The sequence below is a fragment of the Octodon degus genome, unplaced genomic scaffold (assembly GCF_000260255.1).
Source record: "Octodon degus isolate 3935 unplaced genomic scaffold, OctDeg1.0 scaffold00034, whole genome shotgun sequence".
Lineage (NCBI taxonomy): Eukaryota > Metazoa > Chordata > Mammalia > Rodentia > Octodontidae > Octodon > Octodon degus.
Window position 1 is genome coordinate 15,854,368 of NW_004524610.1, and position 24,654 is coordinate 15,879,021.

The window sequence follows — 24,654 nt, forward strand, 5'->3', positions numbered from 1 at the left end:
GCATGCCAGGGATTGAACTGCAGTCCCTGCATCTGCCTAAGCAGGTGTTTTAATCCAGGCAGTTTTGAATCAATACATAAAAGCTTTCATTCTCAAAAACATGAAAAGATAAATAAGCCGTACCACCATGGAAGTGTAAGATGGTGACCTGACACAGTCTCACTTCGAGCAGCAGCTTCCTGCGGGGTGGCAGGGAGCCGCTCCCTCAAGCACAACTGACAGTCACGGCTGGCTAGGAACTGGGCGCTGGCCTGCAGGACGCAGAGCACACCCGCCAGGAGTAGAAGCAGCGCCACACACCGCAGCGATGGCAGGGCAGGAGCAGGCAGACACCGCAGGAGGCGAGTAATGTTAAACCTAGTAATGTTCACAAAGCAAGATCATAATTGAAAATAGATCATAAAAATAGTAGCTTTATTTTTATTTCTTATACTTTTCACACATAAAATTCTTTCAGTAAAACTGAAGGAATTCTGCCTTTGCACCAGGCCCCAAATCTCAGAACACAAGAGAAAGCATATCTTTCAATGCAGATTTTAAGTAACTGCGTATTTTAAGTCATCTTTATGTAATTGGTACATAACAGTGTAATTTATTTTTTCTTTGTTAATAAAAAGGTATATCCATAAAATCAGTAAACTTACAATAAAAAGTAAACAGAGGTAACAAGAAGCCTTGAAAGAATCAGCAATATCTTTAAGAAAAGTTTGGTCTCTTAAAAAAACACAAACTTTGCAGGGCGTGGCTGCACTTGGGAGGCTGAGGCAGGAGCATCGCCTTGAGCTTGAGGCCAGCCTGAAGTCCAAAGTGAGACCCTGCCTCAAAGACAATGCGAAACAAAACCAAAACCCCATGAACTTCTACTGCTTTTCAACTAACTTTCCCATATCGAATGCTGCAAGCACGACTGGTGCAGTTGGCCGGCTCATCAGGACGACAGTAAGCCCAATCTGCTTACTGTGATCATCCACAGTTATGCCCACGCTTCCAGGGTGGGAGTGTGAAGCCCTCAGAGTTCTGTGTGCAAAACTAAGGACACAGAAGAATCCTTCCGGCAGTGATGTGCGCAGCCAGGGTGCCGGTCCTCCGGCCGCCGGTTGGTTGGGCCGAGCCCGCAGGCTAAGTCTCCTCTACCAGGAGAGCAGCTTGTTCCTCCTCTGTGCCCACAGTGCTCTGAGGCTTTGATCTGCAAGAGGAGAGGGGAGAACCTCAGCGTTTCAGTCTTCAACAAGCAGCCCGAGCCTACGCCTCTAACAAGTTAGCTTCTTAAAAAGCATCTGCCAAGGGTTGCGCTCCCGGGGCCCAGACTCTGCTAAGTGGGAGAACGGGTGCAAAACGATCTTTCCTTTCCATTCCCAGAAGATAACCGTGGAAAGGAGACAAGAGACCAAAACCGGGCCTACCTTCTTCTGGAGTCTTCCAGGAGGTAAAACAAGCCCATCGCTAATCCCTTTGATGCAATGAAAGATACGGGTTAGTGTAAATCCTCCAAGTTAACTTTCTCTAAAACATAAGGAAAATGAGAAAGAAATCGACACGTTACTCACACTAATCAAGGGCCACAAGCCTTGTATAGCAGCTGCCCACTCAAAACCAAGTTTCTCATACAGAAATCCACCGAGCATCGGTCCGAGGAAAGCACTAGCCGTGGAGAGAAGAGTGACTATGGAACAGTGGAAAAATAATTGCTTCGTCAAAGTCACGTGATCCCCCCCCAGACCTTCCTTGTATTGTTACTGTAAGTACTGAATTAGAAAGCCAACTCCCAGGCATAGCGGCAGTTCTAAGAAAATAATTCCAGGACTGAGAGTGTCACTCAGTGGTCGAGTGCTTGACTACCGCGCGTGAGGCCCTGGGTTCAATCTCTAACACTGCTAGAAAGAAAGAAAGAAAAAAAAATGGTCTACTTGATAATGATGATGCTTAAAACTTCTAACCAAGTCTCAAGAAGAGCTGCATCTCAAAAACTGGGGGCTTACAGAGAAAAGCTAACAAATGTTCAAGACTATACAGCATTATATTCTCAGTACTTGATATAATACAACTCAATTGGATATGTATGAGCTCTCTATGCAACATTGTTCACATACATTTGTCTTTCTGGTATAGCAGAAGGTAGAAATGGATGAATACTAAAGAAACTTTAAATCTGAGACACATTTTTTTAAAGGCATGCACAAGTAACATAAACTAGTCAATGTGTATGAAGCCATTTTGCTTAGGGGTTTCCTGTGTTATTTGCTTGTTGATGTATTTAGTACAGTGTCTACGCGGTCTCACTACACACACTGGACTCGTAGAGATTCTCTTGTTTTCAGCCTCCCAAGCTCTGGGAGCAGGAGCCGACACACCCAGTCTCATTGGCTGGCTCAGGGCACTGGGGGCAGGGCCTGCACGCCATGTGGCGCTTAGGATTCTTTTGTTTCTTTGCTTTTTCATTATGCAACTCTGATTGGCCTCACACTCATCTTGCAGCCTAGGCTGGCCTTGAACTTGCAGCAATCCTCCTGCCTCAGCTTCCAAATGCTGGGATCACAGGGTATACCACCAGGCCCAGCTTGCTTAAGTATTACATAGGATACTATAACTATATCTTGGAGTCAGAAGGTGTGGCTCGGAATTCTCACCACTGCCTATCTTTGACAATCTCATGTAACTTTTTTTGTTGTTGTTTTGCTTAATTTTCCAGCTGTTATTTGTTGTTAGTACACGCTGCACTGCATGGAGACCAAGTTCCTTGCAGGGAGTTGGTACACATACACAAAACATCTTCTTTATTCAACCCATTACCCTCACTCCCCCACCTTCATCCCTGAATCTCCATCTCCATGAGAAAAATCTATCCTCCTACTTATTATCATTGGTCTTTTATTTTGCTCTGTGTTTATATATTGTGTTCTCCATATAAGAGAAACCTTGTGACACAGAAAGTTGTGTGTCTGATTTATTCCACTTAACACTATGGTCTCAAGGGACATCCGTTTTCCTACAAAAGTCTCATTTATCCTTCTTTAAGGCAGAGTAGTACTCCATTGTATACAGGTATCACGTTTGCCTTCTCCATTCATCTTTGATGGCTCTCTAGGCTGCTGCTGAAATGTAGCTATTATGAATTGTGCTGCTATAAACATACGTATAAATGTAATATAATGACTTTAAATCTTGCAGGAAGATACATATAAGGAGAATAGTTGGGTTGAATGGAATATCTATTTTTCACTTTTCAGAAGTCTCCATACTGATTTCTGTGAGGGCTATTCTATTCCACAGTCCCACCGACAATGCAGAAGGCGCGCTTTAGCTCCTGAGGCCTCGCCAGGGGCTTCACGCACTCGGGCAGAAGGGGCTTCGGGTAGTGATTGGCTCGTGCGGAAGTGCCCCTCAGCAGTGACTGGTCCACTGGAGGGTTGAGCTAAATTGATGTTGGACGTGAAGCCTGGTGGGAGGACATGAGCACTGGGCATGGCCTGAGGCCTGCCCCTCTTTCCCTTTTATCTCTCTTGCTTGCCTCTGTCATGCCCTCAGCAGCCCTGCTCTGCCATGTCCTACCCTGCCTCGGAGCCAGCCCACTATAAACTGAAACCCTCACAAACTGTGAGTAAAAGCAAACCCTCCTTCTCCAGACTGTGGGCACCAGGTATTGGGTCTCAGCAACAAGACGGAACCCAAGACGCCAGCTCGTGTGATTACCTCATTTCCTGGTGATGCTCTTCTGTCTGGAGTAAGAGAGCATTTTAGTGTGGATTTAATTTGCATTTTTTCTGAGGGCCAGAGGTGAGAACATGTTTTCACATATTTAGTGGCCCTTCGTGGTACCTTAGCAGGCCCATTTCATCTGTACAGTGGGGACAGCATTTCCTGTCTTCAAGTAGGGACAAAAGAGTGAGCACTCACCCAACCGACCACATGGCACTCGTGAGACCCGACACAAGCCCCAGGGTACTTAATCCCTCTTCAAACCCATTTTCACTGCAAAGAGAGACATAAGAGTATCTATTACTGAAAGGAAACCTGCCTCAAAGAAAACACTGTATGATAGCGATGTTAAGATGAAGCACAGAAAGACTGGGCGAAACCAGTGGCATGACACCGCACTTTTAAGAAGTCAAGTGTGCCCAGGCGCCTGGGGATGCGGCTCTATGGTGGAGCGCCTGCTGGGCGTGCACATGGGCTTGGGTTGGATCCCGCACTTGGGGACAGAGCTTTCAGAACAAAAAACCAAGAAATAAATCTAGTTCAATGGGATGCTTTGTGAATTATAAAATAACTTTTAAAAAACATTTTTATTAAATCTCTTAAGATATATTAACATCATGATCCATTCATATTTTTAAAATTTTTTTATCTTTATTTATTTGGCACAAGGTCTCTCTACACAGTTTGGCCTCATAGTGATCCTCCTGTCTCAGTCTCCACAGCACTGGGATTAAAGGGTATGCACCACAGTGCCTGATTTCGTGGCCACCTCAGTGAGGGGCTGGCACGGCATGTGGTACCAGGGATAGAACCTGGGTCCTTGCACTTGCCAGGCAGGCGCTTAGACTGCTAAGCTATCTCCCCAGCCCGATCCACTTATATTAAATGCCTATAAAGCATATAATTATCAATCCCTTCAATTAAGACGAAGATGTCAAGAGGACAGTGGGCAGCTCTGAGAAGGCCCAGAGGCAGCTCCTTACTTCTAGAACAGCTGAGCTGGGCCGATCTTCGCACCTAGGAATCACGGCCTAGCAACAGACGCCTGGCAGCCCTGTTGTCACGCAGGTCTGCTCTGTGTGAGAGGGACGAGCCCCAGGGTTCTCCCTTTGGCTTTAGCTTTTAAAAGCTACATATTCGTCAAGGCCCACACCAAACAAGCATCAGTCTTTGGCTTATTTTGACCACTAGTGTAGCAATATTGATACATATTAAGAGGGCCAGCCAGATAGCTCAGCAGACTAAAGCAGCTGCTTAGGCAGAGCACAGCAGTCGGGGTTCAATCCCCGGAGTACTGTGCCAGCACTGCCCCTGGGGCGCACTGAGCCAGCAATTGAGACTGGGTGTGGTGGCGCACGCCTGTAATCCCAGCGCTTGAGAGGATCACTATGAGTCCAATCTGTGTAGTGAGACCTTATAGACCCTGTACCTACACATTTAAAAAATATCTATATTAACATTTACATGATTTATTATTATGTAAATGCAATATTTGCATTCTTTAAATACACGATGGTTTGAGGAGACATTCCTGACATGCTAAGAAATTGAAATATTCATAACCCATGATGTTCACTGCTGTTCCCAGCACAGCTCAGCAGGAAACAGGCAGCACTTACTACGCGCAGCTGAGAACCTCGGGGAAAGTGGGGATTATACACATCCCAGCAGAGACGCCATTGACCACCAGGATCAGCACCAGCAGCCACAGCTGACTGCAAAAGAATGTGGGAAGAAGGGAAAGCGTCAGCGTTAAAGAGGGAAGACGGGTTCTGGCGAAGTCGGTGTAGCAGGTGATGGGACAGCCTCCAGCTGCTTCTCGTCCTGCCCATCCCAGCCGGGAGATCCCCTGTGAGCCCCGTATATTGTGGGGAGCAGGGAACCCAGCTCATCTCTGCAGTAGCATCGCTGGCACAAGCCTCCAGACAGTCCCTTCGGTCACGCAGGTCTTGCATTTGCAGCCAGGCTGTGTCTTGCCACACAAAATTCTTTGAAAATTGGCTGCAATACCCACACCAACACAGCTCATTCAGTCACAGGGCTTTGAGAGCCAGGACCTGAACAGTGCCGAGGGAGGGACGGGATGCCGTAGAGGTGAATGTTTTGCCAGTACTTGATGTATACAACCTCACTTTCTCCGGTGGGAGATCCGGGCTACTGACAAGGAAGCCGAGGCTCTTAGAAGTTAAGGGATTTGCACAAGTTCACAGTAATAGTAAGTGGCAAAGTCTGAGATCAAACCCAAGACCAAAAGACCCCGCAGTCTCTCTTTTTCCACACCATGCTTCATCCTAGAAGTATGGGAGAAGGCCTAGGAAACTCACTTTATTTAGCACATAAACTGTCAAACAAGTTTCTACAAGCAGCTGTGACATGTGACTGATGACGAGAAGCAAAAATGACTTGGCTCCTGTCTCAAGGAGCGAGGAGGAACAGCAGAAAAGAATAAAAATACCTGCTAAGAAACATCAACCAAAGGTGGGTAACAACATGTGGTATTTAAAAATAAGAACAAGTAAATATTTGATAGAGGGCTGGCCAAATAGCCCAGCAGATTAAAGCACCTGCAAGCAGGCGCAGGGGCCAGAGGTTCAATCCCCCCTCCCCCCGTCCCCTGTCCTGCCGTGCTGCCCCTGGCCCCACCCCCGGGGCACACTTATATGGCGATGGAGACTGGGTATGGTGGCTCATGCCTGTAATCCCAGCACTTGGGCGGCTGTAAACAGGACAATCGCTTCAAGTCTGATCTAGTAGTGAGACCCTGAACACCCTGTAGACCCTTCCCTAAAATACAGGAAAGAAAAAAACAAAACAAACAAACAAACAAACAAACACAATTGATAGAAACCCAAGGAGAGAATAAGCATCTTCCTTGCTTGCTGAAGATTTTCTGAATTCCTATTTGCTTCGACCAGTCACGGTCTAACAACTCAAAACAAGCCTAAACCAAAGCAATTATTCAATGACACATTAAGGATTAAAATGCTAAGGCATGCCAGTATTATAACAAAAAATTTTAAATTAATTGCTACCACAATTTGACCAAAAGTATAGAAGGGGAAAAAAAAGTACCTTTTAATGTGTAAGATCGGGGCAGGCCCTAAGAGCATGAAGCATGCTGCTGTGATTAAGTTGCCAAAAACCAGGAGCCACTTCCTCAGGTGCTGATAAGGGAAAAAGTGCAGGAAACGCAGGAGTCAGAAGCTTCCTTCATCAATGCAAAAAACCATGAAAGCACACACATATCCAAAAATCAAAGGACATTCAAGAAAGCAAGATTCTACATTTAGGAGAAAATCAGAGGATAATGAACTCAAAAGCAAGGACTACCTACCACACAATGGAACAAGCAAGGCTCAGGATTCCTTAGGAAAAAAAAACACACGCTGCAAATTTTTGCACATGATGGACTAGTTTGAATAGCAAACAGTTGGGGCCGGGGAGATGGTTCAGTGGAATAAGCGCTTCCCTGAATAGCAAACAGCTTGAAAAGCAGTCATGACAAGTTGTGCTGCTATAAACATGGGTGCACATGTATCACTGGGGTGAGAAGATTTCAGTTCTTTTGCAAAAATACCTAGGAGGGAGATAGCTGGCTTGAATGGGAGCTCCAGCCCTGGGCTTCTGAGGAGTCTCCACACTGATTTCCGTGATGGTCGCTATAGCCCACACTCCCACCAACAGTGGAAAAGGGTTTGTTTTTCATCACAGCCCCTCCAGCATTTGCTATTGGCTGGTTTCTCAATGGTAGCCATTCTTTCAGGCATAAAATGGTTATCTTGTAACCTAAAAAACTAATTGGAAGATAACATCATGCAATACAACAACCATAGTTGAATTCCTATTACTTTGTGGGGTGTTTTGTTTTGTTTTGTTATTTTAGGGAAGTGTCTACAGGGTGTTCAGGGTCTCACTACGAGATCAGACTCGTAGAGGTCCGCATGTTTACAGCCTCCCAAGAGCTAGGATTACAAGTGTGTGCCACCACACCCAGTCTCAATTGCCATCTCAGCGTGCCCCAGGGGTGGGGCCAGCATGGCAAGCCTGGGATTGAACCCCTGGCTCCTGCACCTGCTTGTTGGAACTTTAAGCCACTGAGCTATTTGGACGGCCCTCTTTATTCTTTAGAAAAAAAATTCATTTGGGGCTTTGGCATAAAAAAAAAAAAAGCACTCACCATAAGAAACTTACAAAACACTTATACCACATAAAAAAATCACATTCTAAAACTACCAAATGCCCATGCCTCTGGTCACAGAACTGTTAAACCCTAACACCCAGCGTAATGGTACTGGGGGGGTGGAACTTCATGAGTGGGGACCAAGAGAGCCTCACGGCCCTTCTTCCATGTGAGTTACCAGGCAAAGGCCACCATCTATGGCCAGGAAATCATCCAGGTGTGGTGGTGTGCACACCTGTGACCCCGGCACTCAGGAGACCCAGGCGGGAGGACTGCAGCAAGCTCAAGGTCAGCCAGGGCCACCTAGTGAGTCCGAGCCAACCAGGACCCTATAGTGAGACAAACAAACCAAAAGAAAGGTAATAATAGTAATAATATAAATCAAGAGATGAGCCTATATAAGAAAACAAATCCCTAGGGCCTGACTCTGGGCTTCCAGGGCTTCAGAATTGTGACAGATAATTATTAGTACTTATGATACTTCTTATGGAAGTTTGAACAGCCTGAGATAATATTGAATAAAATTAAGGGCTGGGCAGATAGCTCAGTGGACTAAAGCGCCTTCTTAGGCTGAGCCCAGCAGCTGGGGTTCGATTCCATAGACCCCAAAGACCCTGTCCTAAATAAATTTAAATATATATACAATAAAGTTACACCTTACAAACTATGAGTCAGGCCAAAAGGTACAGGGTTATATCCATTCAGTTATATGAAACTATGTCTTAAAAATCCCAGCTCAAACACTGTTCAAGCTACGAAGTTTTTGGTTCTTGAGGTAGTAATTCCTACCTACCTAGCTATTTTTTGATAAATATGTGGATCTGTCTAGTAGTAAGGGAGAAATGCAAACCTGAGCACTAAAGCGACAAAAGAAGTCATGGAAAATTGAGATTTGGATGGCGCCACTGGTTCTGTGCGCCAGTTATCCACACTGAATGGGTTATGTTTCACTGAGAGAGAACAGAGGAATTTCCTAATAGGAAGGGGACAGCATACTCCATGCGCCTTGCCTCCCACTCTCTGAATAAATGAGCTCCTCCTAAAGCCAAGTCTCTCAATTGACACAGTCCCACAAGAACCTCTACGACTTGACCTAACCGTAAGGTCCGTCCATCTTACTTTTCGTCAAGGAGCTTTTTCCTTTAAAAAGTCTAATCCAGTTGTGCTGGGCCTGCCCAGAGTGACCGCTCAGCGTGGGAGACGCTGGAATCCCTCCCATAAGCAAACTGTCTCTGTCAACTGTAACCAGGGGCCTTAGGAGTGCTGGACTGAGCATGGTGGCACACGCTTGTGGTTTCAGCACTCAGGAGGCTGAGGCAGGAGGATCTTTGTGAGTGTGAGACCAGCCTAGGCTACACAGCAAGATCAAGGTCAGCCTGAGCTGCATAGGGAGACCCTGTCTCAAAAAGATGAGAGAGAGAGAGAGAGAGAGAGAGAGAGAGAGAGAGAGAGAGAGAGAGAGAAAGCACTAAACATGCAAAAGGAAGAGTGAAGGGAACTTACTGGCATTTTGTCGCTAAGTAGTCCAAAGAGTGGTGAGGAAATGGTGTAGGACAGCGCCAGCCCCAGGAAGACCAGCCCCACGTAGCCAGCTGGCAAGTTAAACTGGAGAAGAATTCATGTATTAAACTTACATGATTAAGTCATTTTTAAAAATAAATATCTATACCCTTTCTTCCCATCATTTCTTTAGCTTTCATTACTATGGTGAGTCTACTACTCAGCATCTGTCTCACTTTGGGTCTTATTTTGGTAAGTGAGTTTCTTTTTCTCTAGAAGAGAAAGATGCTAAGCAAAGATGAAAAGATCTTGGTGTTTTATTTGTAACACTTGATGTTAAACATATAATTTAAGCTTTACGAATTATAGCATATTTATATGTAAATCAGTGTTTTATGTATTTTTTTGTGCTAGAGAATTTTCTAAAGAGTTGACTACAGACAGGGCTGAGTGTGGTGGTGCATGCCCGCAATCCCAGCACTTGGGAGAGGCTGAGGCAGGAGGGCTATTGTGAGTTTGAGACCAGTCTGGGCTACAAAGTAAGCTCAAGGCCAACCTGAATTGCATAGTGAGACTGTGTCTTAATAAAAAAAAAAAAAAAAAAAAAAAAAAAAGAGTTGGCTGAAGGAGATCGCTGGATTTCCTCCTAGGCTTTCTGATTTAGAAGTGCAGGATGAGGCCTGAGGATCTATATTTCTCAAAAGCTCATGGGTGACACTAACAGTCCAGAGCTGAGCTTAGAGTGTCTCTGGTACAGAAAAAACACACAGCAACATTGACCCATCTCAAAGGAGGATGAATATCTAGTACTACAGTAGATGGCGTGACATATTTTAAAAGATTTTCACAGGGGCTGGGGAGCTAGCTTGGCTGTCTCAGCACCTGCTGGGCAAACATAAAGACCTGGGTTTGATCCCTGGTACCTTGTGTGCCATGCGGGCTGTGAGTCTGAGTTGTATAGTGAAGCTCTGTATCAAAGAAAGAAATAAATAAATTTTGAAAAAAAGAAAAAAAAGATTTTCAGGCAACAAGCCCTCACATAACTGTGATACATCACAGGCATGATGAGAATGTCTTGTGGGGTATGTAGGTTGTTTTTCTTCACTTAATGCCCTTAACCAATTTTCATAATTCAGTCCTTGGAATTCATACACATTGTCATCATAGTGTGACAGCTACTAAGATAGCAGCCACAGAGAAGAGATGTTTCCTTATCTTACGACTGGAGAGATGAAGGGGGACCAAACTACCTTAACAGGCTAGACAACAAGTCACAGCAAACTGCCAAGGAAATAATGCTAGAAATAGAAGAGCACCAGGACACAAAATACTGATAGAAAAACAGGGAAATAAATATCAACAGATTTGTTAAACTGGGGAAGGGGGGAGATGGCTCAGTAGAATAAGTGCTTCCCTGGCAAGCGCAAGGGCCTGAGTTCAATCCCCAGTTCTGCCAAACAAAACAAAAAACAGATTTGTTAAACTGGAGAAGGCTATGGGGGAGGCAGCAACCCCAATAGGAGGCAGTCAAGAGGAAAAATCCTCTGGGGTGAGAGGCTTCCTGTCCCTCGCTGGGGAACAAGGAACAAATGCCTCTCCTACTGACCATGCTACAAAGGGGTCAACCACACTAACTTCCTGACTCTTCCTTCCTGTTTGAATAAGCTATATTTTCTTGAGGAAAAAATTTTTTTTCTCAAAGGGCTGGTCAGATAGCTCAGTGGATTAAAGCACCTGCTTAGGCAGACGAAGAGGCCAGGGGTTCAATCCCTGGCATGCTGTGCAGGCCCCACCCCTGGGGTGCACTGAGATGGTGATTGAGACTGGGCGTGGTGGTGCGCGCCTATAATTCTCATGCTTGGGAGGCTGAAAACAGGAGAATCACTACGAGTCCGATCTGTGTAGTGAGACCCTTTACACCCTGTACTAAAAAAAAAAAAAATCTAAGATATACACAAAAAAGCTGAGAGGTGAGCTACATGTTTTTCAGTGTAGACAAAACATCTCAGAGAAGACATAAAAATGACTTACAAAGGCACGTTGCTCAGGGTGTGCGGGGACTGTGTCACCAGAGACACACAATACTTTCTGTCTTGTGTTGCCTCCTGCATAGCTACTGGCAAGCCTGACAGAATATTAATTCTCTAAATTTTAAGTCAGTTATTACAGTCGTGGTCCACCAAGTTGTGTGCGAAACAGTTAGAATGTAGTCATGTCAAGTGGCCGCATGCAATTATAAAACAGTAATTAACTCCAGCCCTTATACAATGACAGCAAAACGAAGAATCCATGTGAAATGATGATGGAAACTTATTTTTATTGGAATTATGTTCTTTAGATGCTAATGCATCAAATTTTCTCTGCTTTGCCTCTACAGACACATTACTTTTTCAGGATAATTATCTACCCATTTTGCTAATACATTTTGTGGCATCATTCTTTTTTTTAGCATTTAATAACCAGCTTTTCAAAAACTTTTTTTTTCTTTTTTTTTTTATTAGTGCATGCTCGTGACAGCCGATGAGCGCCCTGGCCCAGGGCTTGGATGTGTGCACACAGGCCTCGCACCTCAGTCCTTTCTACTTTTCTTTTCTTTTCCCTCCTTCCCCTCCCCTTCCCTAGATTCCCTTTCCATCCGCAAGAGGTTATTTCCTGTTTTCTGTTTTTCCCCTTTGATTTTGCTCTTTATGTTATATTTTTGGGGTTGCTCATATAAGCGAAAACATGACATCATTCTTTTCTCAAAAATACCTATGCGCAAAGGTCTATGACAAACTTTCAGAATTCAACAGTTATTCTTCAGTACTGGAGGAGACTCTTTGTTTCTTTCTCCCATCCCACATTAACATAGTCATCTGATTGCATCCAACAGCCTAAGAAATGTAAAGCGGATGGGGAGTGGGGGGTAAACAAGACAGGGTGGACGCCTCACACTAAATAAGCCCATGAGAGCCCCGAGTGGAGGAATCCTAACAAATGGAGGAAATCCGCCTTGCTAGATGGCATGATTGATGTCCACGCTTGACCTACAATGACATTAGTGAGGTCTTGGAAAGGACGCCGGTGTGGTGGCCACAGGGAGAGGACACTTGCTTTCTTACTGAAGCAGACCCTTAATTCACAGAATCATGGCTGTAGGCGCTAGGGAAGGGCTTCAGTGTGACTGGCTTTGGGCACTATCTGGCTATTTGGTGGAGCGCACTGCTGGGAGTGGGGGCTGGGGGGGGGCTTTCAGCTCTGTGTCTGGACCCGCAACCCCTCCTCTTGGGCACTCTCTTCCTGCTTCACTGCCAGCCGGTGTGACCTAGCATCTCTGTTCTACCACACCCTCCCCATGTCAGCCTTGGAGCCAAATTAAACCTCTCAGCTTTAAGATGTGGGGGTTGGATGTTCTGTCCCTGCTACATAAAGTTCCTAGTACCATATCCCCAGCTTGTGGGGATGGCACGGAGAAGCACCAGTGCGTGGTGAGAGCTCCCCACCCACCACCTGCTCCCAGCCATGCACAGGACTTTCCCTAAGGAAGGGCCTCAAAGCAAGTGCTGCGTCCATCTGCTCAAAGCGCAGGCCACTCACCTTGCTCAAGACGAAGAGAGACAGAATAGGATCGAGGAAGCCGAAGCAGGAGCTCACGGAGATGAGGACGAAGGCGATCAGGCCGACCTTGGGCAGCGTGGCGAGCTTCCAGAACGAGAGTTCGCTTGGATCCGACTCTTTGGGGGGGAAGAAGAAGAAAAACAAGAAGTGTAGCAGTTCACAGCTTTTCACTTTCTAACTTTTTTGAAACCCAAAATTGTTAAGATTAACTTTATGTAGTAATAAAATCCACTTCACCTCTGAGTTTGCCTGAAAGCACATATGACTGACATTTGTATGTTATGTGACTCGAGAGCCAAACTCCATTTCATTTTTAAAAATTTTACAAATCCGAAAGGAATCAGGCAGCCTATGAGTGGGAGTGGGAGAGCCGGCAGGGGCTTTGGGCAGTAGCCTGGAAGCGAGGCTCTTCCAGACGACGCAAAGGACCCGCACAGTTTGGTTTGATTTAGGAAAATGCAGTTCTAGGGCTTTGCCAAGGAATAATATGTGGTCTGTGCTGAAGGAGGATTTTTTTTTTTTAAAGGACTAATTTTCTGTCTTTTGGCAAATACCATATTGAAAAAGGTGCTAAATGTCGTATGTAAATTACTCGCACAGTCAGGTCAGGTGAGTTCCAGTCGCTCTCCCGACAGTGGCAGCTTCCTCACTGTCCCAACATCAGACATCAAGACCTCGTTCCTGTCCCCCCCCCCCTTTTTTTTTTTTGGAACCGGGAATCGAACTCAGGACCTCACACGTGCTTGGTAGGTGCTGTGCCGCTGAGCTATTTAAAATTCTACTCCGCCTCTGGCCCTAGTTCATCCATGAACTGCAACTGTTTCTCCTTTCTCACTCTACATCTAAGGTTCGCTGCATAATAATTCCACGTGAAAATAACTTTTCCCTATGTGCTGCTTCTACTGTTGGGCGGCTTTGCGTCTTCCATTTAATTTGCTTACGAGTGCCTCGGCTGAGCCGAGCGCTGCGCAGACCGCTGGGGCAGGGCACGTTCAAGAAACAAGAGCGCTATGGAGAAGGCACAGAGCGAGTGCAGAGGGCGAGGACCCGGCCCGAATGGTGACGTGGGTGGGGGTGCTGCCTGGAACCCCAGGGAGGGTCTGAGGAAAGACGCGCAAAGCATTGAGCCCTGGGCTAGAACTCCAGAATGGGCAACCGAAGAAGGGGGAAAGAAGGGTCCAGTACCCTGTGGCGGCCTCAGAAGTGAGGGGAAGCAATCATGCGGGAGCCACGAAAGAGAACGGCTTAGAAGACTGTGCAGGGGGCAGGACCCCACGCCAGCCACAGAGCTCACATGGAGTAGGCGGTGCAGGTGTGGGGCATCCGTAAGAGGAGCTGAGAAGCCCGGGAAGTCGCTGGGAATCAGGAGCGGGGAGTGACGAACAGACCCAGGGCTTAGAGATTTATTGCACTGTGGCCTGGTGGCCGTGGCCGTGGCCGTGAGGACGTGGTTACAGGGCCTTGTGCAGAGATGACGATGGAAGTGAGCCCGGAAGTTCCTTAAGGTTGGGGCGTCCTCAGCACCCAGCACGGTTCATTATTTTATGCTTATTAATGATGAAGTGGGGTAAAATACAGAAAAGCCTTGGTGTTGTTCAGCTATCCGAAGCGCTACACTTAAGACATCTTGAGCTAGCAAATAAAATTAAACCTTACTGTCAGTCTCTTGTCAACCAAGTATGCGACACAAAACTGAATCTCACGCAGCACTGTCCGCACCCCTGTTCCAATTTAGGAACAGCCGCTGTAGTTTAACTTTAGCGAGAGGACGGGCACCACCGTGTGGCCTCTCGCGGTACTGCAGCAGGAAGACGGTTTGCTGCGACTATTGCATTGCACAGTAAGGTTAGTTATTTTTAAAATATAAATTACAAAAGATACCAATTTCAACTGGATACACTGATTGTGAATACCAGTCATACTATGTTGCTAAATGTTACGGTATAACAGGGACCTTTATTGAGCAAATAGTACCCTTGTAAAAATAAATCTACAAATATCTAGGAATACATTAATCAAGACATTGAAGACCCAATAATGAAAATGGGAAGGACGCTTGGCTCAAGGGAGACGCCGCCTGTCATGGCCTCTGCTATCTCCTAATGGCCTTCGGGATAAAGTTCACACGGCAGGGATTTAAAGATTTTGTTTTTCCCTTAACACTTAAAAAATACATATTCACAGTGCGCAACATGTGTTGATACATATGTACACCGTGGTACTCGCACGAGCCTTTAATAACAACGTGATTCGACACGCGTTCGCATTTTTTCTGCGGTCTGCACATTTAAGTTGATTTTCTTACCAAGTCTTAAGTTAGTTGCTAACACACACACACACACACACACACACACACACAATCTGTAGTGTTGCTATCTGAGATTTCAATTCCCTGAGGTCAACTCCGGTCTATAAATAGTACATGGAAAATTCCAGAAAATTAAAAAGTCCTTAAGTTTTAAGTCACCTTTATTATAGCACAGTTACGATTGCTCCATTTTATCGTCAGCTCTTCTTCATCGTGGACTGTGCCTAACATCAACTGCACTTCACCATGTGTGTGCAGGGAAAACACACGCCACGGCTGGCCTCCCAGGAGGGCCGCGCCCCGCGCACGCCCCACAGAGAGGCGGGGACCAGGCGCAACCCCAGGGAACCCCGGCCGGTGGAGGGGAGCGCCCCGGCTCCAGGAAGAAGGTCTTGAAAGCAGTTTGCACCTAATCGTCAAAGTTCCAAACACCTGCACCTAGCTTGGACGTGAAGCAATTTATCTTTTTCCGTCACCAGGTGTGAGAAAGACTCACCCAGCTTTCCTCCTACATCATTCATCTCCCCTGGTGTCTACTTTCTGATAATCAGCCCAGGGGCCGATGAACCTGAACGCGGTGGACGGGCGCCACCGCGTGGCTGCTTGGGGTATTGCCTCCGGCTGTGTTAGCTCTCTGGTGACCTGTGCAGGTATCAACGCACACTGCCCTACTGGGCAAGCTGCTTGTAACACAAATGTCTTCTTGGGAAATCTCATCCCGCCAGGAGAAACTACAAATGAGCCTTTAGTATCTGACACCCTGTGTCCTGCCTGGCGAGTGCGCTGTTGTCATCAAGTGCCTCGTGAATGAAGCTGAATCTTGCACAGGTGCAGGTGCCCTGCGAGGCTTGCGCCTCAGTGCCTGTTTTGAAAGGCGCTCGTGGGCCCGCCAGTGGGCAGCGAGGCCCTGCATCTATTGCAGCGATGCTGCGAGTCTGTCGCAGCGCAGGCGGGCTTCCAGGGGGGAGAAGAACTGCCTCGCCCCCCGGCTCGAGGCCTTCTAGGAAACAGGCGCCACGTGGGGCTCGGAATCCCTTCCCGTTCCTAACACCCGCTGTGTTTGGACCAAGGAGAACACAAGTAGGCACTACGTGTGGTGACAGTTTATGGGCACAAATGAAATATTTGCTAGCTGGATCAAAAGGAATTGCGATAGGCAGAAATTCCCACACACTTCAATAGTACTCAACAAAGGCCGGCCGGATAGCTCAGCCGACTAAAGCGCCTGGGTGGGCGGAGCGCAGCGGCCAGGTTCGATCCCCAGCGTGCCGTGCTGGTCCCACCTCCGGGGCGGGCTGACAGTGATCGCGACTGGGTATGGTGGGGCCGGGGAGATGGCTCTGTGGAATAAGCGCTTCCCTAGCAAGTGCGAGGGCCTGAGTGTTCAATTCCAGGTTCAAAAAAAAAAAAAAAAATAGAGAGAGAGAGAGACTGGGCATAGTGGTGCATGCCTGTATGCCTGTAATCCCCGCACTTAGAAGGCTGAAAACAGGAGAATCACTACAAGTCCGATCTACATAGTGAGATCGTATATACCCTGTAGAACCTATCCTAAATTCATTTAAAGAAAAAAAAAAAAAAAAAAAAAACTACTCAACATTTATGAGAAGTGATCTGATTCTTTTGAGGTGCTCTTAAGAGCTATTATTTATTATATAAAAGTGAATATCTGGTCAAATGTTTTCTTACAGTGGCATAAAAACAATTGTAAGAGGGCCAGCAAGAGAGCTCAGCAGACTAAGTGCCTGCTCAGGCCAGCCCAGGAATCAGGGTTCGATCCCGAGCACCACACGCTACACAGGGTGGACCCCGGGCATGCTGAGCCGGCCACCGAGTCTGGGTGTGGCGGCACACACCTGTATTCCTAGTGCCGGAGAGGCTGACAACAGGAGGATCACTAGGAGTCCGAGCTGCACAGTGTGACCATGTACCCGATACATAAATTAAACTTTAAAAAAATTAAGATTCTTAAAGCAAGTAGCAAGGACGGACTCACCATAGCTGGGTAAGAAACATATGTTGAGCAGTACAATCAGCAGAACTATGCATCCCAGGGAAATAAACGGCACCTCATAGCCGAAGGACTGATACAAGAGGCCGCCTAAAGGAGGGCCCACCACGAGCCCCAGGCCGGTAAAAACCTCAAGACTGCCCTAAGAACCGCAAAACGAAAGAAAGTCAAGTTAATGTATTTCACCTGAGGAACTAACAGGGTAGCACTTCTAAAATAATCCTGTCTGTTTCATAATTTACACACACATCGATACAACCTCAAGATACACAAACAATTTAAGTCTAAGCCAGCATATTGTGACTATAAAATAAGATTAGAAAAATAAGGCACGCATCATGACACATACCTGAAATCCCAACACTGTGGGTGGTTGAGACAGGAGGAACTAAAGTTCTGACTCAGCCTAGGCAAGTGAGGGACTAACGCTATGACTCAAAACGTTAAAAAGAAGAGCACGAGAAGGAGAGAAGAGAAACATATAAAAAGGGCAGTATGAAGGTGCTGAATTCAAACTATAGTGTTGGGGGGGAAAAGCAGTAAATTTAAATAACATATGGGAATTTTTTAAATTTTTTTTTGGGGGGGAAGGTTTTAATATGTTGCTTTTGCCCACCTCAAAGCCACGATCCTGCCTCCCAAGCAGCTGGGATCTCAGGTGAACGCTACTATGCCTGGTCTCTTTCAGTGATTACAATGGAGAGGCTTTCTAATTATGATTTAGATATACAACTTACAAGATATGAAAAGAAACAATTGATAAATCTTCTGATATGAAAATATTAAAAATGTGCATGGAAAAACAAAGAAATGAGGCACGGAAGGACAGGTGAAGACCAGGAAAACGTGCTGACAAAGAACGTTTGGATTTCCCACAGAGATCCAAAGATGTGCCGCAGTCCAGGGACAGAACGGTGGGAGCCTAGCAAGAGATGAGGTGAGGGCCGGGGGAGCTGAGGTAGAGGAGGCAGTGCAGACAGCTCTTAGAAGAAGCGGAAGGTCACTCCCATGTTTTAAAGAAAATAAATCACTTTAGACCTCAGTATACCAATTTTAATTAATCACGTATCAAAATTCTCTTCTGCTGGGCTACAGATGCAAATGACCCATCAAGAACTGAAATAACTGGGGTCGGGGAGTTGGCTCAGTAGAATAAGTATTTCCCTGGCAAGTGCAAGGGTCTGGGTTCAATCCCTGGTTCCGCAAAAAAAAAAAAAAAAAAAATGGAATAAGCTAGGATACATCCATCAAATAAAAGAGTGTACACAGAGTAAAGAAGACTAAGAACATATTTACAAACGTATGTATTGTGAGACTGCGCTCAAGCACTACTCCTGGTGAAGGCAATCATCAAGCTGGTCAATGACTGGGATAAGTGACACCATTTATGTAAAGGAAAAAAAACAGGACAGGAGTTGCTCCTGCTCAGTATGTGAGAGTGTGTGTGTGTGTGTGTGTGTGTGCATGTGCGCTTGCCTGGGTGTTTGCTTCTGTGCCCCGTGTGCATGTGTGTACTCATGTGTACATGTGTGTATATGTATGTGCTCACGCACACATACCTGGAATCCATGTAGAATAAACCTGTAACGCCTCTCGTTTCCTAGAGGGGGTAGAGGACCAGGGATCCGATGGCAGGTGTGCACAAAGCCGAGCAACCATTCCAATATATTTATCATACCCTGCACTACCTCCTGTGCTTTCACATTGTGCACCATGTAAAATTATTTCATGAATGAAAGTTAAAACAAGCAAAACAGTACTGTGGAAAAATAATTTCCTATGAAAGAAATTCAGCATTTTAAACAGATCTAGCTCCTAGGGCTTGGAACCTCTCCATTGGAATCCCTGTAAGCAACCTCACTCAACATAATGAATATCTGGAGTTTATTTTATCCTTCCATTTTCAAGGTTCACAAAGTACACACAAGAACTCCATCAATACATTCCAAAATCTCGCGAGGAATATAGGAATCAAAGTGGTAATAGGAAGGCCGGCCAAATAGCTCAGAGGATTAAAGAGACTGCAAGCAGGCGCAGGGGGCAGGGGTTCAATCCAAAACCCCACCCCCAGGGCCTGCCGGATGGCCTGGCCCCGGGGTACGCTGAGACAGCAATTGATACTGGGCGTAGTGGTGCACACCTGTAATCCACTTGGGAGGCTGTAAACAGGCAGATCACTACGAGTCCGATCTAGTAGTGAGACCCTGACCATGAACACCTGTAGACCCTTCTCAAAATACAAAATAAAATAAAATAAAAAATAAAGTGGTAAAAGGGCAAGCTGGTGGGACTACATTTACATATCAGACTGCCCCCTCGGGGGAATCCTAAGACCAGAGCGGCTGCTGAGTGCAATTTTTTTGATAGCCTTGTTGTTAGAAGTAGAAATCAAGATAAGATAATAAAAGCACAAAAAAATGGAGAAAAAGCAGGTATACAAGAATGCACTCCAAGCTGTACAGTGGAAACTCAAAAAGTGTTTCTCCGTACACCCAAAAGAAAGTAAGAATGTGTGTACTACCTACCAGCACTGTTGCCACGTTATTCGGGAAAGCCTTTGTGAGGATCGAAGATGACGCAGTTGTTGCTGCTCCAAAGCCTATCGCATCGATTACCCTCACTAGAAAGCACATGGCAATAAATATTGGTCCATCCGGGAGTTGGTCCATGACACTAGAGAAAAAAGGACATTTCATCAATGCCAAGCTGTTCTTCCCAGTGCAGCTGCACTTGTGGAGAACAGCAGCACATCACCCATAGTTGTTACAATAAATCTTTGTAGTGTGTGAATTTTTTAAATAATTATTTTGTTAGACTTCCAACCTTTTTGTTGTTGTTACAATGTGACTCATAATGACAGTTTAGTGAACATATAAGTTGAGATAATTGATTTCCTTCATGATAATACTAAGTAGGTCCCTTCGAGGGTCATAATTATCCTCCTGTTGCCATGGTGATTGGCTCCAGGAACATGGCCAAGTACCAAAATCCAAGGATGCTATAGTCTCACAGAAAAATGGCCACGTACGATAGGCTTCACAGTATTTGCAGGTGAACCACACATGTCTTGCTGTGTGCTTTGACACATCCATGCTGTTGGGTTTTTTTTCTTCTTTTCCTTTTTTTTTTTTTGTATGTGTGTGTGTGTGTGTATGTTTTGGTAGTTCTAGGGTTGAAGCCAAGGCCTCAGGCATAGTCAAGAAGTGCTTTTCCCCCGGGCTACACCCCCAGCATCAAATCATCTCTAGTTACTCGCAACACAGATATTACACAATGTGTGAGTCTAACACAATATACATGGTATGTAAATAGTTGCATAATCTCTTATTTAGAGAATGACAAAGAAAAAGTGTAGATTTTTAGTACAGATACATTTTCATTTCAAATAGTTTCAATCTGCACTGGGGTGAATTCACAGATGTGGATCCCCTAGATACATACAGAGGAATAACTGTAGAGTCACCAAAACAAGAGGTAGGAGAAGAAAATACTTGTAGCTATCAAGTTTCTCCCAGGTGGGACTCAGACCTTCAAAGAAGAAAAGCATGCAGAAAATAGACGAGTCCTCACAAAAAAGAAAGAGAAAAGCAACCTCACTCAACATAATGAATATCTGGAGCTTATTTTATCCTACTTGTTAGTTTGTTTGTTTAGAGACAAAGTTTTGAGATAAAGTCCACTCTGGCCTCAAAGTTGCCAGGTAGACCAGTCTGGGTTTTTGTTTTGTATGTGGGATCAGGGATTGAACTCAGGCCCTTGCGCTTGCTAGGGAACTGCTTATTCTACTGAGCCATCTCCCTGGCCCCAGAAGTTCAGAAGGATTTTTTTTTTTTTTTTTTGGCTGGCTCAGTATGCCTTCTGGGTAGGCTGGTAAGGCTTGAGGATCTGGGGATTGAACAATACCACCCTGAGCCTGAATACTTTGTTTCAGCAGTCACTTAAACAACTAAGCTAATGGGCAGGCCCCCACCAGTCTGGTCTTGAATTTAGTACTCTCCTGCTGCTGGGATTATGGGCATATGCCAACCTATCTCATCATACTCTTATCTTTCCTGTTTGAGCTACAGAAGTTCAAAGTTCTAATAAGAGCTCTTTAAAATTATTTCCCACTATGCTTTTTTGGCTTAAAGACTCTACGAATTTGCATCTATTTTACCTTTGGTATCTGTTTTCCCGGAATCAACAAGTGCTGTGGTGGGGACACTACCTGCTTCCTGCCCTGAAGGGAGCACGTTAGCTGGGATGCCCCATCACAGCATCTTTCTGCTGGGCCACAATGGCCAGGAAGCCAGGATGGACCCACAAAGCTCAGGCAGAGGGCTCCATTCTGCAAGCCTAGTGTGGCTCTCAGGAAAGAGGTGCTGTCTTCCCTGGGGAGCCACGAGGGCCATCTTGCCACCAAAAGGGGTGGGCTTGCCTAAAAACGAAGCACATGGGGAACCAGAGCCCCAAAGCAGGGAAAGACTTCTGCTGACCTTGTCTCCACATCTGTGCCTGGAAGTTTTTGAACTGATATTTGAGAACAAAAAATTCACTTTTAACCTATGACAGAAAGTTTGTATGACTGAAAAAAATTGTCATTTTTCTCACTCAATTACAGGAGCCCCAAAGGGGCAGCTCCCAGGGTTGGGTTACTGGTACCCCTGAAGGACCTAAGGTCAGTACCCTTCTTCTCTGCTCTCTGCTCCCCAGATGCTGCACCAGTAGTCATGGGCTATGTGTTCCACAGGAAGTAAAGGTCCTGGTCAGTTTTAAGAAGCCATTAATATTTTAATTTGAAGACAGAACATGAAATTTGTTCAATTTCCCAAACATCTCAGAAAGTGACTTACCCAAAGATAATTGTGACTCCTCCCGAGATAAACATTCCTGCTATGAACATAAATTTTGCTCCAATATGTACAAGCTGTAATAAATGGCAGAGAAGAGTGGTAAAGGATTATTTATACAGATCTGTACTCACATAAACAAACACACTGCATTGCTTTAAAAGAATGGCAACATACATTGCTTACAAACACGGACTGTCCAAATCCAATCAACCCTAACAATCTCCACTTCACAATGGCAACATTTATAAAACGATAATGGTGGTTATTTCTTAATCCAGGGACATTGTAGACTACTAAATAAAGAAAACTAGCTACATAATTTTTAAGAATGAAAATGTGTACATTGGGTCAGGGAGATAGCTCAGTGGAATAAGTGCTTGCCTGGGAAGTGCAAGGTCCTGAGTTCAATTCCTGGTAGCACCAAAGGAAAAAAAAAAAAAAAAAACTATGGATTTCAGACTGGACATGGTGGTGCGTGCCTACAACCCCAACTCTTGGGAGGTTGTAAACAGGCGGGTCACTACAAGTCCAATCTAGTAGTGAGACCCTGAACACCCTGCAGAGCCTTCCCTAAAATAAAAATTAAAAAAAAAATTAAAAAAAGAAAATGTGTACATGAACTTCAATACTTACATATTTTCCAAATACCAAAGATGCCAAAAACTCAAACAAAGCATAGCACCCAAAGATCATGCCAATCATAGTATTGCTGGCTCCTTTGTCTTCAGCCTTTGAAGAAACAGAAATAGGAACACAGTTTGAAAAACAAAACAGGATCAGCATTTTTAAAAAAAAAGGAAGACGAGATCAAAGCATGATCATCTTGTGACCTGTATGGCGCATTCTGTGTGACAACTTCAAAGACTATTATTTCAAAATCAGTGGTGTAGGGAAGGAGAAAAAGCAGTTTAGAGAGTAAATACTAGTGTCTGACAGGAAAATCATTCACTTGCAGTCAGAGACTGCAGACACACAAGAAAACCTTGGGCGAGAAAAAACGGGCTCTTCTTTGAAATCACAGGACTGGGGAAGCAGCTGATGCAGACACGCTTCCTTCTCACGATCATTTTTAGCTAGGATTGTACTCCACTAAGGACAATCCCAAACCACTGGTCAGTGAAAAAGATCCCGTGAGCCAGCACATGGGTCACACCAAGGGCAGTCGGCTTGGTGCCCTGCTGCCGCGACTCTTAGGATCACTCAGTTTTGGAGAAACTGTTTTCCTTCCTGAGATCAATAACGCAGAAAGAAGATGCTCCCTGATACTACCCAGTCTTCTGAGCCATCGTGTGGTAGGCTACCGCCCACAAATGGTAGGCATTGACGCTTCTAGCCTATTCCACCAGGAAGCACTGAGATTATTACAGATGATGTAGCGTTTATCCTAACTATCTACTCTTTGTAAGTTTAGATGCTACTATATTGATGCACCATCAAATTCACATACAAAAATAGACAAGATTTTGCAAACTTTTTCAAACCGGAAAATACAGTGGTTCCTTACATCAGGGCCTACCTACAGAAATTCGAGGAGTGAATATGAGTTTAGCCAGGCATGCTGGCATATGCGTGATATGCTCCTTCCTGGAGTGAGGTGGGAGGGTCTCGAGTTGAAGATCAGCCAGGAAAGCTAGCAAGACCTTGGGCCAAAATAATAAAAAGAGATGGGAACACAGCCACTGTGCTCAATTCCCAGTGCCATGAAAAAAAAAAAAAAGTTTAACCATTCAAATACATGACTGGGAGGCTGAGGAGATAGCTCAGTAGAATAAGCGCTTGCCTGGCAAGCGCAGGGTCCTGAGTTCAATCCCCAGTACCACAGAAAAAAGAAAAAATGTTAAATAAATACTCAGTCGGCAGCCTACCACAGTATGACTCTGGAAGCCTCAACAACACACCTGTTTTATCTTGGCCAGTCAACAGTCATTTAATGAGCACTTCTTCTGTGCTAGGGATTGTATCAGCAGTGACCAGTGTTGTTATTCACTGTCTCATTAGACCTGCAAGTAATTTTCCTCTCATATAGAAAAGCAACACATGTATACACACACATGCACACACAAAAACATACTCAGATACACTTAAAACCCATTCCCTACAACAGCCACAACTACGTTTCCTTCTTCTTTTTTCTTTTTTAAATGTATCTGATATAGGATCTCACTACGCAGATCACAGTCATAGTGATCCTCCTGTTTTCAGCCTCCCCAGAGCTGGGATTAGCCCTGTACCACCACACCAGGTCCTGATGGCCCGCTCAATGTGCCCAGGGTGGGGCCAGTCCCCAAACTTGCCTAAATAGGCACTTAGTCCACTGAGCTATCTCATCAGCCCTCAACTACATTTCTTTTTTTTTTTAATTATTAATTTTATTGAGAAACAAATAGCAATGAGAGAGTTTCAAAACTGACTAACAGGACAGTTTCAATAATTAATGCTCTTTCCCATCTTGCAAGATGGTGGGTGAAAAAACTGAGAAGCCAGACACTAAAGAGAAGAAACCTGAAGCCCAGAAGGCTTCTGCCAGTGG

General features: G+C 45.2%; 1 protein-coding gene across 2 annotated transcripts in view; it reads right to left on the reverse strand.

The window, feature by feature from the left end:
• Positions 1–24,654, reverse strand: part of Slc18b1 (solute carrier family 18 member B1) — a 31,340-nt gene continuing 6,686 nt past the window's right edge. Inside the window, exons 3-14 of one of the 2 annotated variants that reach the window (XM_012514545.2) lie at positions 22,758–22,853; positions 22,125–22,198; positions 19,818–19,965; positions 17,278–17,434; positions 12,953–13,089; positions 9,380–9,481; positions 6,769–6,860; positions 5,316–5,411; positions 3,895–3,969; positions 1,548–1,641; positions 1,404–1,450; positions 1–1,186 (exon numbers count right to left, since the gene is read on the reverse strand). In XM_012514545.2, the coding sequence (XP_012369999.1) occupies positions 1,120–1,186; positions 1,404–1,450; positions 1,548–1,641; positions 3,895–3,969; positions 5,316–5,411; positions 6,769–6,860; positions 9,380–9,481; positions 12,953–13,089; positions 17,278–17,434; positions 19,818–19,965; positions 22,125–22,198; positions 22,758–22,853 (1,185 nt within the window). In that variant the 3' untranslated portion in view covers positions 1–1,119. The remainder of the gene's footprint in view (positions 1,187–1,403; positions 1,451–1,547; positions 1,642–3,894; positions 3,970–5,315; positions 5,412–6,768; positions 6,861–9,379; positions 9,482–12,952; positions 13,090–17,277; positions 17,435–19,817; positions 19,966–22,124; positions 22,199–22,757; positions 22,854–24,654) is intronic. The other variant, XM_023714292.1, reaches the window with a different exon arrangement.